At 36.0% G+C, this 16926-nt stretch overlaps 1 protein-coding gene across 2 annotated transcripts in view; it reads right to left on the bottom strand.

The window, feature by feature from the left end:
* Positions 1 to 15517: 15517 nt before the first annotated feature.
* Positions 15518 to 16926, bottom strand: part of LOC137391006 (uncharacterized) — a 50893-nt gene continuing 49484 nt past the window's right edge. For both annotated transcript variants that reach the window (XM_068077334.1, XM_068077333.1), the window contains exon 5: positions 15518 to 15863. In XM_068077334.1, the coding sequence (XP_067933435.1) occupies positions 15812 to 15863 (52 nt within the window). In that variant the 3' untranslated portion in view covers positions 15518 to 15811. The remainder of the gene's footprint in view (positions 15864 to 16926) is intronic.

Here is a 16926-nt window from a genome sequence, read left to right as displayed (position 1 = left end):
TAGCATTATGTACATGATATAGCACGAAAGCGCACATGGTATAAATTGTCAAATGGTACAATTTCGGCTATTAATTGGAACACATGAATAGTATCTTGGTAATCTACATAGAATGTTAGTCACTATTCAAAATTACTGCCTCAAGGATCTTATCCTGATGTGTAGACCAGAGCAAGCCAGTCATCTGTATGGCTGATTTTTTTACTTACAAGAGACTTCCAGGAGATCTTTACTGATCATTGATGCAAGCATAACTAGTTTCTAGCATCGTGCGGGGTTATTACACGTTGACTTTCAAGTCTTCTCAGTCATGAAAAGAAGGAGCAACATCCAAATATGCTAGTTGTAGCGTAAAGCTAGTACAGTTCATCTCATGTCATGTTGGCGGTACAGTTGATGAGCAGTCGGACTTATAGTTTGTCCGTTCAGATAACCACAATTGTAGTTAAATATTTGAATTGCATTCAGTGTATGAATTCCATTCACCAGGCAACTAGAAAATCCCTTTTGATTCGTTAGCAAACAGACAAAGGTTAGTAAACGTTTACGAGAGCAACCTTTCCTAGGCCATCTTTTCACCATCTGTAGTACATTGAGTCTTCAGGTGATATCGTGGTAAGTCATTTGATGAACTGCTTTCCTGTTTGTTCCAGGCTGACTGTTAGCTGTCAATTAATTGGTCGAACGCCACATGACCACATCTGTGGTACATTGATGTTTAAACCGACAATCATTCCTTATGATGGTAAGCAAAGTAATCTGGCAGGTTTTTGTCTACTTGAAAGATGTGTTAATTATTATCTGGTAGAGTTTGGTGTTTACTTGAATGTTATGTTAATTGTTATCTGGTAGTGTGGTGTTTACTTGAATGTTATGTTAATTGTTATCTGGTAGTGTGGTGTTTACTTGAATGTTATGTTAATGATTATCTGGTAGAGTTTGGTGTTTACTTGAGTGTTATGTTAATTATTATGTGGTAGTTTGGTGCTTACTTGAGTTTTATGTTACTTATTATCGGGTAAAGTTAGGTGTTTATTTGAATTCTGTGTTAATAATAAATTATAATGAAATAAGAAGTGGAAGCTAATAAGTTACTTCATTTTGTCCGTAGATATTACAGCACAGAATACATATTCATTTATTGTCAATGTAATAACAGCATGGAGAGGAAACATCATATTGGGGCAGTAGAATATTTTAAAGTAGAGTTTCTTTTGCGTTCTTTCTGGGTTTCAATGCCTTGGAAACTTCAATAATATACTCTACAGTATAATTGGACTTTAAAGTTTATAGAACGGCTTAATTCTGCAGATACTGATAACTATTTATATGCACTGTAGCGAGCAGGCATTCAATGGATAGGAACCATCTTGGAGAAACAGGCGTAGGCTGCTGCGCCATCACAGACAGTGCAGTAGAGAACGCTGTAGATAGATCTTCTGCCGATATTCTCTCCGATTCCTCTGGGAACAGTGATGTTGAACTTACTGACACGGCTGAAACTCCAGCAATGCGGTGAGCATGAGCAACTTTGTCAGCCTGACCTCCTTATCTACTTGGAATGTTTAAGATCATCGTATTTCAGCAAAAAGAATGAAGTAGCTTGGCGATGTAATTACAGTTGCAAATAGTTAATGTGATTGTTTCTACTTGCATCAGTTTACTGGACATTTAATCTTTTTCGAAATTTTTTTAAAGCATTAGTGCAATAAAATGACTATTAAAATACATGACTACGGACATTGCATTAATTCATGTTTGTGAATGCAAGTAAAATTTTATAGGGTGAGCTCCAGCAAATCTATCTATAACAGCTATAAGTTCACACACACAGTAAATAGTATTTATAGTAAATAGCTACTATCAGTTTTAGTAGCTTTTAGCTCTCTGTATGACAGGCCTTAACTCACTCTGTATGACAGGCCTTAACTCACTCTGTATGACAGGCTTTAACTTACTCTGTATGACAGGCTTTAACTTACTCTGTATGACAGGCTTTAACTCACTCTGTATGACCGGCCTTAACTTACTCTGTATGACAGGCTTTAACTTACTCTGTATGACAGGCTTTAACTTACTCTGTATGACAGCCCTTAACTTGCTCCGTATGACAGGCCTTAACTTACTCCGTATGACAGGCTTTAACTTACTCTGTATGACAGGCCTTAACTTACTCTGTATGACAGGCCTTAACTTACTCTGTACGACAGCCCTTAACTTGCTCCGTATGACAGGCTTTAACTTACTCTGTATGACAGCCCTTAACTTACTCTGTATGACAGGCCTTAACTTACTCTGTATGACAGGCCTTAACTTGCTCCGTATGACCGGCCTTAACCTACTTTTTCTGCCTGCGGAGATCTAGAACGGTATAGCAGTGGCACTAGTGGTGATAGTTCTGTGCAAACACTTCCTACTGAAATGGATAACAATTCCGTTTCTTCAATACCTCAGGTAATACTGACCTTTATTGATTTATTGAACAGGCATTTATTATTAATTTCAATAACTCTGCACGCATTGTTCAATCATTGCTAAGTGTCAGTAAGATGCGAATGGATATTTGAATAAATTACAAAGACAATTTGAATCAATGTCGTTGTTTATTTGGCAAAACACAGTTTTGTTAACCTAATAATTATATTACATGTTTTATATAGTATGCTTTTAAGTTGTTGTTGTTAAGGCAGAAAAAAACTAGCTGGATTCTGTAAAGTCTGACCTTTTTTAACCAATCAATTTATTCTCTCTCAAAACCAACAGTAAAACTTACACAACAAAATTTCCTTAAAAACGCTAATAATAACAACTAATGATAATAAAAAATCTAACAAGAATGTCATGGCCTTCGCCTGGTAAAGGCTAATTCGCACTCGTCCATTTATTTGTCAATGTGACGCGTTATTTCGTGTGTCTAGCCACAACAGCCTCAACTCTTACACATTTTGACACATTTTTTAAATGTAAGTCAGTGGCTGTCATTTGTTGCTTTTCTTCTTAACGCCACAAAAAACGTAGCGATCATGTATCTTTTGTAATTAACTTGAAACTTTCAGAGCTACAAACTATTTGATACATTTTACATGATTAACTTATGTTTTAGCTCTGTCACAACTGCTAGTTACATTTTTCTTAGTCAAATAGTATTTGAACATTGTGCTTTACCAACTTATGTAAACTTTGTTGAACGCAAATAATATTGAAAGTTAGCCTATCTATAAATTATTTATCTGTAATTTTTAAAAAAGAATTGAATTCTATGTTAGAGTATTAAATGAGGTGTCTCTAGACTATTGTTCACTTGGGGGCAAAATCTGAGTTTTTCAGAAGTATTAAAGACCACCAACTAAGGTGAAATCTACAGTTTGTTAACAGTAATGGTATACAACTTGTTAAGTAAGTTATTGCCATAATAAGTCTACGCCATAATAAGCTAAGGCGGGTAAGGTATATCATGTAACAATTAATTCGATAATGTTTTGCTAGACTAACACAAGGAAGAGCAGCTCGCTAGAAGCAGTAAGCGTAGTGTGCAAGTCTAGATTACTTTCGTTGATCGCTTACTAGCATCATATTTCAAAATATTTTATTAGAAAGTCTAGATATCTTTTATCATTTGAGATTCTCTGTACCGTTTTAGGTGATCTGATTGCCAGGATGTTTCAAGATTAAAATTAACATAACTTGATAAATTTGATCGCATTTAAAATGCTCAGAAGAAAATCACTTTTTCAAAAATGACGTCAATAGTCGCACTTCATGTTTGTCCCTCTCGTTGTGACATTGGCTGTTCATTCAATCTGCAGTGTTACACATCTCTATATATAGTGACATATGTTTTATTTTGTATTTGCTCAGGATTGTTTAAATAAAACTTCAAGTATAGTCCCAGATACGTACACTGCTATAGATATTTCAAATGATTTAAAGATATTTTGGTTAGAATTTGTCCCATTGTTTTCCTCTAAATGCTGTGTAAACATATGAGTACCCAATGCTGGTGTGAACGTATGAGTACCCAATGCTGGTGTGAACGTATGATTACCCAATGCTGGTGTGAACGTATACATATCACATATAAAAAATATGCACGACTATTAATGCCATTTTGAGGAAATCTGGGTGCGTTTTTTCTTTCTGAGCATTTGAACTGCGATCAAGTTTTTTCGCCTTTAAATATCTTTAAACATCCTGACAGTCAGATCACTTGAGACAGTAAATGAAATCTCAAGATAGAACAGTATCCTCACATTGTAATAAAATCTTTAAAAACTTGACATAAACCTTTAATGTGAAGCCTCCATTGAGTCTAACAAATGCTAAATATCATAGTTATGAGAGCTTTTTGTTTCACAGCTAACAAAAATTCATCTAAATCGAACTAAATGCAGCACAAAATAGAATGTTCAAACTACTGAAATTTACCTATTAAGATGCTTGATGTGGAGGCTTTGTTTGAAAAGAAAGTCCTGGCTTGCCCTGATGTTACACCAGAGCAGTTAGCATAGCCTATAAACATTAAACTATTGATGAATATCTTGAGCTATATTTTTCAATAATTGGCCGTAGAGATAAATGCATTCCACATGCTGATGAGGCTACGCAACTTGGTTGTAACGTAACATTTTGTACCTTAATCAAGTGAAAAAACTACCATATTTTTTCTGCAGTCGTAAGGAGTATTCAATTGGAATAAAATGCCACCCATGTGCCATATACATGTACACATACCCACAACGTGTAGGGAATCTGAAAGCGCCCTAGAAGTGATAGCAGTTTGTTTTTTTCCTAAAAAGTTGGAAGTTATGAACCTGACACTCATTGACCAGTACTCTCTTCAGTGCTCACTGTGTGTAGTTATAGCAAGAGGAATAAGATCGCCAAGAAATATCTCAAACATGAAATTTGACTGTTGCTGACAGTGTGTATTGCCAATTCGTTTCAGGTGGCGGTTAATCTCAGTGAATCACCTCCTCGCACTGTTGAAAATCGAGGAAAAATACAGATTGAAGCAGTCGAGTCTACACCACATGCGCTGTCATCTGTTGATTCTGATGAGTTAGACATTACTCGGTCTTTCTCAGATCCGTTTGCTATTTACCAGTTAGAGGAGGGGGATGTTGACATCCAAACAGCCAGGAGTGTCCAAGGATGTCATGATCAGGATGATATAAATGGAGGGGTTACTCTAGACAATTCTGATACTATAGCCTCTGAAGATTTTTCTAGCCTAGCTAGGGATGTAGCTATTCCTCAGTTAACCTCATCAAATTATGCAGAGGGGAGCTCACCATCAAACGTTCTCACTTCTAGGGATAATACTGACTCTGTTGTGAAAGCTAGCGACACTAATCAGGCAGAGTCTAACAGCTCATGCACAGCAAGTGCCGATGCTTATGCAATGAGGGACAAAGCGCGTAATACCCAGAAAGTTTCTGAATCTGAAACCACGCAGGCTCAAGTAAAAAGCTGTGATGACCTTGCAATAGATATGCAATATGCTGAGAATACACATGGTAGTGAGGAGATGAAAGGCCGAGGTGTGTATGGAAAAGATGGAAATGATGTAACCATCATCAAAAAAAATAATCTGAAGTTTTGCATGTTTATTAGTTGTTACTTTTATGAACACTTTCATTATTTACCTCCAGACTTTCCTCTGCTTTCACTTTCACCAGAAAACATAAGTAATGTAGCTTGAAAGCACAAATAAATCCAATCATTTTTTTTAGAAAAAGTGAAAGATGAATCATCGGTGTCATCAACCAGCACTGATGGCACTCTCATTACTAGTTCATTGGAGAATCCTCCCGTTCCAAGGCACTCCATACTGAGAGCGTGTGGTGATATTAAAAATGGTAAATAGTAAATATGGAAATATTCTTTGTGAAATATTCAATGTTAACGACTCCAACATCCAAAATATATTATAAAAATACATTTATACCCATGATACACACATCTTTAATGATCATATATCATTGTACATGCTCTGCACATCTGCAACAATTATGTAATAACATATTATTGCCAATACCGGAAACTGTCATAAAACAATATATTGTTTTTGTATTATACACATAAACAAGTACAGTAGTATTGTAGTATTAATTTTAATTTTAGTGTTTCTATAGATTATATTGGTATGTATCTTGGTATGTAAATATAGGATTTAAACGCACTGTAAATATTCATGGCGTGGTTTCACAATTCAACTGTAGTATAAAAGAGCCAACAGAGTTATATAATGATAATATTTATTGATCACATGACTTTCCTTCTGGAATGTTCCTTATTTAACAGAACTACTGTATATAAAGGATTGTAGAACGTAATAAAAGTGAAATCTATGCATGTAAGAAAAGTGACTAATATTATTACTAGCTCAGTTTTTTCATATATTCCTATGAATAAAGAGTAAGTAATATATTATTTACCTCAACTATAAGTCTACCATTAAACTGTGTTGTTGAAGTTCTTACTACATCTCTCACTCTCTTGTCTATATGTTGCAGTATAACTTTGACATGGTACTTGCTTGTTCAAATGTTAGCCAAGATTTGCTCTATACATCATCAGCACCTGACTACTAGATACTTAGACCCTCAATAGCTCGGGTAAAGAAAACAGGCTATCAATAGCTGAACAGGCTGAACAATTTTGCTATTCAAACATACGAATGGGTTGCTAATCAACTAAAAAAGGTGGTCTAAAAAAAATAAAAAAAACTAATCAACTGGGTCAGCATAAGTTATTAACAATGACTCAGGTTAGAGCTGAACTGCTGCCGACATCACACAGCTGACCGGGATCTTTGCATGCTGACTGCTGTAAAGAATTTTGAATTACATAAAAAAATATTATGTTTAATCTTTGACCTTGACATCAGACTAGGTGTAGCTGCTGATAGGGTAACTGTCAGCGGCTTTATAAAGGAAGGCAAGTATTTAAACCTGTGAGCAGCTTGCATGGCCCTACACTTAGACTGAGTTTTTCCATACCATGTGAGAGTAATGCATGAGGAGTATTCCCACTGCCCCTCTTTGCTCTGGCGTCAGAAATTCAGCATATTTATAGATTACCATGTAACTACAATTTATCAGGATTTAACTATTCAACATACTCTGAGCTGAGACTTTAATATAAATAAAATGAATGAAATAAATAAGTAAAATGACTTACATTAATATTCAAGAATATGGTGAAAACTCTATACATAAATTATCTGATAAAACAATAATACAGCATGCACAAGAAATATAACAAAATAAAATATAACATAAGACGGTATAGTATTTAGCTATTAAGTAAAACCTCTGGCTCCAGAGAGTACCAGAATTAGTGAATGGACACAAACGGTAACAGTTACTGGAGATGATATAAATATTATAACTAAAAATAAAAAGGTAACTAGGTGCACTTTATGATTTCATACACTCACCTTGAAATTTCTTTATAAAAGGAGTAGATGACTCCATCAGGATGCTGTATCGTTATAAAAACAAAAACGTTACTTATTTAGTTATTAATGTTTTGCTAGCCTCAAAAAGGGCACGGCTAGAGCTTGTTGCAATGAGTCAGTGCTTGAATACTATTAATTGATAGGAAAACCCAAAGTGACATAAAATTATTTCTACTGTTTTAGTTACTAACAGCTGGTTTTCATTCACTGCTACAAGAAAAATGTGGTGACCCAACTATTCTCCTACTGTGTCTGGCATGTGTTCATACATTCGACCTTGTCATGTTCAGCTGCGGTTCACATGCAGAAATTCATAAACTGCCATATGTTCCTTTAAATATTAGAAGTTTACCAAAATGATTGAATTTCAATATCAATTTGAATAGCTACCAATTTCAATGTATTGAATAATTCTGGAAACCTAGTCAACAGATCTTACCAATGAGCTCCAGAGTTAATCACTTGGATTCAGGAGGAGATCACACCGACTAACTTGTTACCTCATTAATAACTAGGGCTCTGGCAGTCTAGTAAGCTATGAGAGATCATCATGTGTGCCAATAAAATACAAACAATTACTCTACCATCTATACTCAATAATTCTAAACTACTGGAAGGTAAACAAGAAGCACACATGGTATTGATGCAGAACGCTGCGAGTTCATATCCTGCGTGATATAATCTTTTTTCAAATGTAACCCTGCGCTTTTATACAGACAGACATGGTTCTTATTATAGTAAATATTACAAGTAATACCCATCAGTCACATTGTTGTTGATAAATTTGATGATGCTTCATGTATATAGAAACCCTTGTTGAGTAGCAAGAGCAGCCCGTATTGTAAGCACTCACCTCTATTATATGCTCTGGTTAATAAGTATTTGCTTTGCTATTGTTACCTGCTTATCTTTGCCAAAACTTAGAAAATCAACTAGCTTTAAAATAATGTTTACATTACGAGCCTGCAGAAAGCATGTGCTCCTAAAGCCTGGTTCCCATATCGGCTGCGAGACTCCGGCGGTAATAATGTGCAGCAAATCGTTTGCGACGCTAGGCTCCGGTGGCTTCTGTTCACATAAAGCTGCATCGCTAATAACCGAATAAAGAATGTTCGCTCGCTATGCTGTTTCGATAATGCTGACCTTTACCTGTACAGTGCACTTTGAGAAGGTTTTGCCCGCGGCTCTCGCAAAATTTGAATAGCTCTAAACTCTTGCGTTGACTGCCGGCAACTACCGGCGGTACCCGGCGTGTAGGTTCACAATTCATCTCTGATAGCCTGCAGTGCTGTCGCCGGTGCTGTTGCCGGTGCTTTGCGGCATATATTGGAACCGGGCTTAATAGATATTGATATCCCACCAAATGTAGGGGTCAACATATTTATATTGGTTATAAGACCTATAAAAAATAATGCAGCATAAATGATTTGAACTCGTGATTGTCAGCCCGCAAGACCAACCCACCAATTACTGCGTAACCCAATTGCCTTCCATGTGTTAGAACTATTGTGCATATGCTTATTATCTGCCCTTTTATTTGACACTCCTGTCATGCTCTCAAACCAAACTAGACTGCCGAGGTACCACTAGCTTTTGTTATAATGAAAGTGTGTATGTCCATCTATCTGAAGTCACAGTTAGAAGTTGGGATAAAATATTGCTTCATACTGGATTCACACTTGTGACACTCGGTTTAGTAGTCAAACACTCTAACACCTGCACTAATCAAACAACCTGAGTACCTCATCACTCATCATCAACATCATCGCACACTCCAATGGAGACATCTACAAGATCAACAGGTCCACTGACTCTTTATTTTGACAGTCAAGGCTCCTAGCTGTATGAAGTGCAGGCCACAGGGCTGAGAAAAACATAAACTGAACATAATTGAAACTAAAATAAACTGACAGATTCAACAGTGATGTATGATTGGGTGCAAAATAATTTTGCATCACGTTGTTCTTCTAAAAGTACACGTAAAAGTATAGAGGCAATTTCATGGCAGGTCTAAACCTCATGGGCTTACATAGAGCAAAACCATTCATCCTGTCTACTGGTGTCAATACGCGACTGTTGGCATGTAATGCTTATCAATCAACATCTGCTGTTAGCCCTGTCACTATCTCGGTCTATGCATTTATCATGCCTTGCAATAAATAATTGTTTTGATAGACTTTAACGCATAGCGTAATATCCTTACACTCATGCAGGCAATCGTACTAACATGTAGTTATTTTCACCGTAAACATAAGTAATCGTGGCAGCATATAGGCTATTAGCCAATAACGTACGAATATCAATGATATATCGATATACGCACCGGCACCTTACGCCTAGAATAGCTTAATGCTAGGGTCACGGGCAATACATTAGTCACTGAAGCGCGCATTTCGTTTGCAATTGTTGTTTACAACCGAAAAGTCCCACCATAGTACAGGAAAAAGCAGGTAATCTGCGACTATGTATTTATTTCCATCACATTGACTGTAGAGTAACCATGTTTCTACAAAGCTCAAATAAAAAACGCTTAGCCTACATAACTGATTTATGCAACTCTTGCTTAAAAACCCATGGGTGGATATGGAGAATTTACGTTATGTATAACTAAAAACTAACACAAATCCACACACGACATCAGTGTTGAATGTGCTTTGTCATTTTAATCTATTTTGACTATATTATTCAGTTTACACACTTTTGCTTAGCTTGTGGGAACTGAATTGATCATTACTGGTTCAAGTACTAGAGAAGGTTGTTGTATGGAAATACTGTGAAAACAAGATACCGATAGGGAATGTAGCCAGACCACAGGATAAGCATATAATACGTTCAAGCAGCAAGACGCCAAAGGACATTAAAAGATTCGATAATTAGAAAATGTCAATTGAAAATTATGAACTTCAGAATTGGAAGAAATCAATCATAGAAATTGCGTCAACACTAGATAGAGAACATGCCAAAGAGAAACCGAAGCAGTTAGACCTACCAACCACTATCATCAAAAGGCCACCATAAAACATTAGAGACGAGTCAAATGAGTCACATATAGATCTGCCACTTCTGTCAAACATGACCTAGATACCAGGAGTAAGTCACGAGCTCCACCCTACATGTCAACATCACATGCACCAGCTGAAGACTTAGGCAAACAAGATATCTTCACACGCCTGACAGAAAGCATCGAACCTTAACACTCTACCTACACCCACAGGCTAACCATCCTACATGCCAGACATCTATAAAAGAGAACAGCTCCAATGACTCAGCACCTCCTCTATCCCCATCTCTATCTCCGGCTCTAGCTTGAGTTCTGGCTCTCTCTCTTCCCGAGACCCCATTGGACGCTTTCCCATCTGCCTGCTGAGGAACCTTTCTCTTTTCTCTACCAATGGAGCCTCCTTCTCCTCCACCAGCTGAGCCTCCTCTACGCCACTATCTCAACTGTCGACACTCTCTACCTATGACCTCTCACGACTCTCGTTTGACTATCGAAACTCGCAGCCGCATGGACCGAGCCAAGCAAACACAGACGACCGTTCGAGTAAGGATGTAATTTTTATTAGCTCTTCTAATTGTTTTGTCATTAATGTTATTGTTTTAGAATTTTGTTAGTTGTGTATTTTAATCGTTTGACTTATAGAATAAAGAAGTAACTTGTACTGGTAAATATCAGCATTACTTACGATAGCTTAACACCTTCACTATACCTGAACCAGTAATAATCAAATTAGCACCCACAAGCTAAGTAAAAGTGCACAAACTAAACATAGTCAAAATAGAATAATATGACAAGCAAATTCAACACTGATGTTGTGTGTGGATTCAGATTAGTTATGCATAACATAATTTCTCCACAACCACACATAAAAAGGTGTTAAGCTATTGTAAGTGCCAAGTTATGGCTAGATTAATTGGTTCAAAGTGTATGATTATATTTTATAGGCCTAGTATAAAAACAATGGCTGCTGGAAAAATACGTTTTTCGACCGAAAATCCTCGAAACTAAACGAAATGACATAACATCACTCTTTCTTTAAACAAAAAAGAAATCAAGCAGAAAAGCTAAGCAAGTATGAGTATTAAACATATGAAACCTACGTAGCAAAAAATTAAAGCCAGACATGACTATTTATATAACACTCAATAAACTAACCAAGTTGGGGGTACGAAAAACTATATGAGTACTAGTAGGTACTAGTAGTACTAAATGATTACTAGTACTAAACAGAAACAACGACGAAATAACTAAAAGGATGATTATTGAAACTACCAGTTAGAAATCAAAATCAAACTAAAACCTTTTGACAGGTTTATGTTTGGAAGAATTTAGTCTTTAAACCTAAGCAGCTTTCCCACAATTTTGCCTGACCTAGTTAATGGCACTCATAAATTTGACTCTTAAAACTTTTCAAAGTCTGCACCTAGCGTTGCTTTGCTGGTAGAGGAATTGCCCATAGCTATGTCTCTGTAGGAGAGAGTCGTGTTGGATTTTGAAACAACTTTGGGAGTTGAATGGCATGATTACTTACCACGATCTGGTTTATGGCTTTGCGCTACTTCGCTTTCTCAACTTTGCTCTACTAACCCTTCAGTTGAATCTGGTCGCAACTGCTCTCTATTTCATTTGATCATTATTCCAGTAACATCATTCTCTATGTTGTATGACTGAGTGGATGTATCATGACTTACCAATGTTGCCTTTTCCCACTTTGCAAATATCTTAATCGTACTGGTTGACTAGTCTTTAGCAGTCTTCTCATGGAAAGTTTTGCCATCTTGTTGCATTTTCATCTTTTCTGTTTCGTTTATAAGTTCGGTATGTATGTCTTTCTGATCATATGCTCTAGGGCACGGACATCATCGCTTTATTGGGATCTCATCATAAAGGCTTTTGCTTTGTGAGGATTGTGCAGGGGATAGCAAATCTGTATCAATGGGTGTGTTTTGCAGCATCTGTAGGACATGCAAAATGCATTGTCCATCTTCTGCAGCTTTAATCATTGTTTTCTTCACTGTCTGTATGGCTCCCTCAACCAGTTCATTCAACCTTGAATAACCTTGGGCAAGAAAGTTTTGTGAGTGATGTCTATGTGCTTCATGAAAGTTTTGAATTCAGTTGAGTTGTACTGAAGGCCATTATCTGACTGAATTACGCCAACTCGGCCAAAATCTGCTAAATTTTTAGTAAATTCAGTAATTATTGTCTTCGTGGTCAAGTCGTCTGGTTTTGACACATTGACCCATTTCAAATAGTAGTCTATATTTAGTAGACATTGAGTGACTTGTGAGTGAAATATGTCACTGCCTATTATCTGCCAGGGATGATCAGGTATTTCGCTGGAAGTCAAAGGAGCATGGCATTGTGCTGTATCATGTTGCTTGCAAACTAAGCATGAGCTGATGCAGGCTTCAATTTGCATGTTTATGCCAGGCCGAAACAATGCAGGTATTGCGTGTTGCTTGGTTTTTGTGATGCCTTGGAGACTTTGATGTCGCTGACTGATTATTTCAGCTTGTTTGGCCTAAAGCACTATTAATCTTTTACCCAAGAACAACAGTTTATTAAACTCAGATATATTAACCTTATGTTGCCAGTCTGGCTTGACTGACTGACCAACCCATGAAACATTTGTGAGCTCTTCCGTAAGCTTGGATAAATAAACTCTGAATCATCAAGTATTGACACAAATAATTTGCACTTCCAACTTCAACTGAGCATATTTGACATTGAGTCTTCACCTGCGAAAGAACAATGTATGACAATTCCTGAGTCTTTAACAACCTTCCTGCGAAATTTCAAAAAGATGTACTCATTAGCATCAACTGATGTACTTAATAACTTACCTGGTCCAATTAAGTATTTCTTTTTTGGTCTCATCATGTGCTATACGCTATAACCCAAACAACATTCAGAGTATAGCCTAAGCACCTCGTCGCACATCATGAACATTGCTTATTCCAATGGAGACATCTATAAAACCAACAGGTCCGCTGACTCTTTTTTTGACAGTTAAGGCTCCTAGCTGTAAGAGACTGAAGTACAGGGCAGAAAAACATATAAACTTAATATAATTGAAGCTAAAATAAATTGACAGATGTTATTTGTTGCTGATCTGGTGTATGCTGACTGCTACAATGTTTCAACAGTCCTAATTCTGGCTGCCTCCTGTTATATTGTTGATATCCCTCTCCTTGTGCTTGACACTCTGTAGAGTTGCTGACTTCGTTGAATACCTGTTAGTATTTGTTGTAGCCAGTTACTCTCTTTTATATTAAGTGGTGTTGATAACTAATATCCATTATTTAGTTGGAATTTTATGTTTTCATTCCTAAGCTCTTCATTACAATGGCCAGATAATTCCCAATCCAATTGATGTCCCATACATTCACATCGCATCAGCTGTGATGGTTGGACAAATCCCATACTTGATATTTCCGGCAGCATAGCAATTGCTCTAGGTTTTCATATTTGCTGATTGGTCAAATATCGTTTTAAACCCTGACACATATTAGCCGTCAGGTGAAGCCAGACCCTAGCTTAAATATTCATGCCGAATCCGTCCTAATAATCTGCCATTTATTGGTTGCTTTGTGCGTAGCCCTCGGTCTTTATCAGTTTTTCCCAGCAGTGATCCTCATCTCAGTTCAATAACATTGGTTACACGCCTCTGTGTCATGTTTTTGGTTTTTCCGCTGAGTACATTTTGTGTGGCGGTCTCTTAATGCAGTGTCTCGTCGCGGCTAGTTAGTAGCTAGTCTTATTGTGCGACAGTTATTGGATGGCTTTCCATCGTTTGGCAAATTTGTCCCAGTTTGAGGAATGTCAATTATCCCTCTATCAGTTGTGATCTAGTCACCCCGGGGTTCATAATCGTATTTTCGTAGGTTTCTATAGTTATATACTCGTGCAATGGTCACCATGGTGCTGGAGTTGAATCATTTCATCTTAACAGTATTTAGCTGGATTGCATACTGGCTTGTTTGTCCTTTCATGTAAGTTGCCTATAATCATTCGAAATCCGTATATTCATAGTCACTTTTAAATATCTAGCCTTGTATATGCCATAGCATCAAGCTGTAAAGTACATGTATATATGTATATGTAAAGTTATTAGAAGGTCATTCGGGAAATATATTGTGGTTGCTGTATCATTGCGATAGTCAACCATATTGAATATAATTATATATATATATATATATTTGCTTATTAATTCATGTAAGTTGCTTATAATTATTCGGAATCCGTATATTCATAGTCGTTTATCTAGCTGTATATATGCCATAAGATCAAGCTGTAAAGTACATGTATATATGTATATGTAAATTTACATAATTTACATTAAGTTATTAGAAGGTCATTCAGGAAATATATTGTGGTGGCTGTATCATTGCGATAGTCAACTGTATTGAGTATAATTATTTATATATTTGCTTATTATTTCATGTAAGTTGCTTATAATTATTAAGGATCCAAACATTCTTTTTGTAGGTTTTATGTTATCAAGTTTTTTGATTGTTTTATGTTTTGATATATATATTCATGTTAAGCTGGGCGCTGTAAGCTATTTTTATTCGTACTCTCTCTCATCATCATAAATATAATTTGTCATCCGCTTTTGTTGTACGATCTCGTAGCTCATATCTTCTATTCACTCTATATAGTGGTCATTCTCTCACATTCCAGAATCAGTGTTTTCCTCTATATCTGGTATCTCCTTTGCGTTAGTTCTGTACGATGTACGAGGGTGAAACATTTTCATGTACAAGTTTTAATCGCTTTACTGAAACTCAGCTTGGTTTTGCAAAGGGCTTGATACACGGTACTATGTTTGCTGTGACATCTGTTCGATACAAAGTATGAAACAGGCTCAGGTACTGACTTGAAAGGGCTCGGCTACAATTTTTGCCAATCTCAAGTCTGAATAGGTAGCATCTACCTCCTATTTTGAAAGATATGTCTGTTGCTTGTTGATTGTAATAGTCTACATGTTTTAGTTTGAGAAATTCTTATATTTCTTGCATTCAACAGCCATATAAAAAATATACGCACAAACCACGTGTAAGTTGGTGAAGTCAAGCTACTAGCAGTTTTACACAGAGTATGAATGACAGCCAAAGACACTGAAATATTTAAAAACATTTTTTCCTAGGTGTTATTGACCTCTGACAATCTTTCTTCAGTGTTTCTACCTTGACTTTCTAAAGTCTGAGTGTCTTCTCACTAAATTATTACACAGACTGTTACTTCTATCTCTACAGGATGGTGCTGCCTCGATGTAGAAACAGCGCTAATTTTTTAATTTTCCGATTCGTGAGAGTTTAATCTTCCCCCATCATGACACTCTCTCATACGGTTGAGCTCGGCGACAAAGAAATCATCAAGATAATAGAGGAGTACCTAGCAAATAAACAGGTTGATATTGCCCTCATATGCTTGGAGAAAGAGAGAGTCGGGAATCATTAATGGTATGTCCTGAATATGGTTCTGGTTGAAAGGGATACCTCGTTGTCATAAACCATGTCTAAAACCATTCATAGGCTTGTCTCTCCGTCAGACCTTCCACCAACAAGTTTGCTGAAAACTAAGTTAAAATTCAAGTAATAGTATTCTTTTCTGACCTTCGCGCTATTACAGTGTGGTAATTATATAATAATTGTATGATAATTACATAGTATTACATAATAATTGTATGATAATGACATAATATTATATAATAATTGTATGATAATCGCATAGTATTATGTAATAATTATATGATAATTACATAATATTATATAATAATTGTACGATAATTACATTATTTTGTAATAGTCGTATGATAATTGAGTAATATTATGTAATAATTGTATAATAATGTAACTATTATATAATAATTGTATGATAATTGAATAATATTATATAATAGTTGTATGATAATTGAATAATATTATATAATAGTTGTATGATAACAACACAATATTATATAATATATAAATAATATTGTACAATAATTGTATGATAATTACACAATATTATATAATACTTGTATGATAATTACATAATATTGTATAATAATTGTATGCCGTATAATCTTAATGCGGTATGATCAAAGCCCTGTCTGGCTGTCTGAAGAGACAGGTAGATTATGAAAAAAGGATTTCACCAGGTGGGATTTGAACTCGCCACATTTAGCTCAGTAGACAGACACTCCAACATCTACACCATTTGACCGTTTTGGCTTATTACACAATAACTAGTACAGTTTTTGGTCTTGTGCACCGTAAGATAACGTAATCACTCATCACTATCGTTTTGTAGGGAAAGACGGGGCACAGTAAGCCAATTTTGGTTTGTTTCTCAAATAAAATATAAGTGACTGCTTGAATTGAGCTTAAACTTGGTCTATAAAAATTTAACATGTTGTTATTATTGTATTTGAATGGTAATGATTCACTTTGGATCAATCGCGAGATTTTATTGT

The sequence above is a fragment of the Watersipora subatra genome, chromosome 3 (assembly GCF_963576615.1).
Source record: "Watersipora subatra chromosome 3, tzWatSuba1.1, whole genome shotgun sequence".
Lineage (NCBI taxonomy): Eukaryota > Metazoa > Bryozoa > Gymnolaemata > Cheilostomatida > Watersiporidae > Watersipora > Watersipora subatra.
This window is presented reverse-complemented; position numbering and strand designations above follow the sequence as displayed.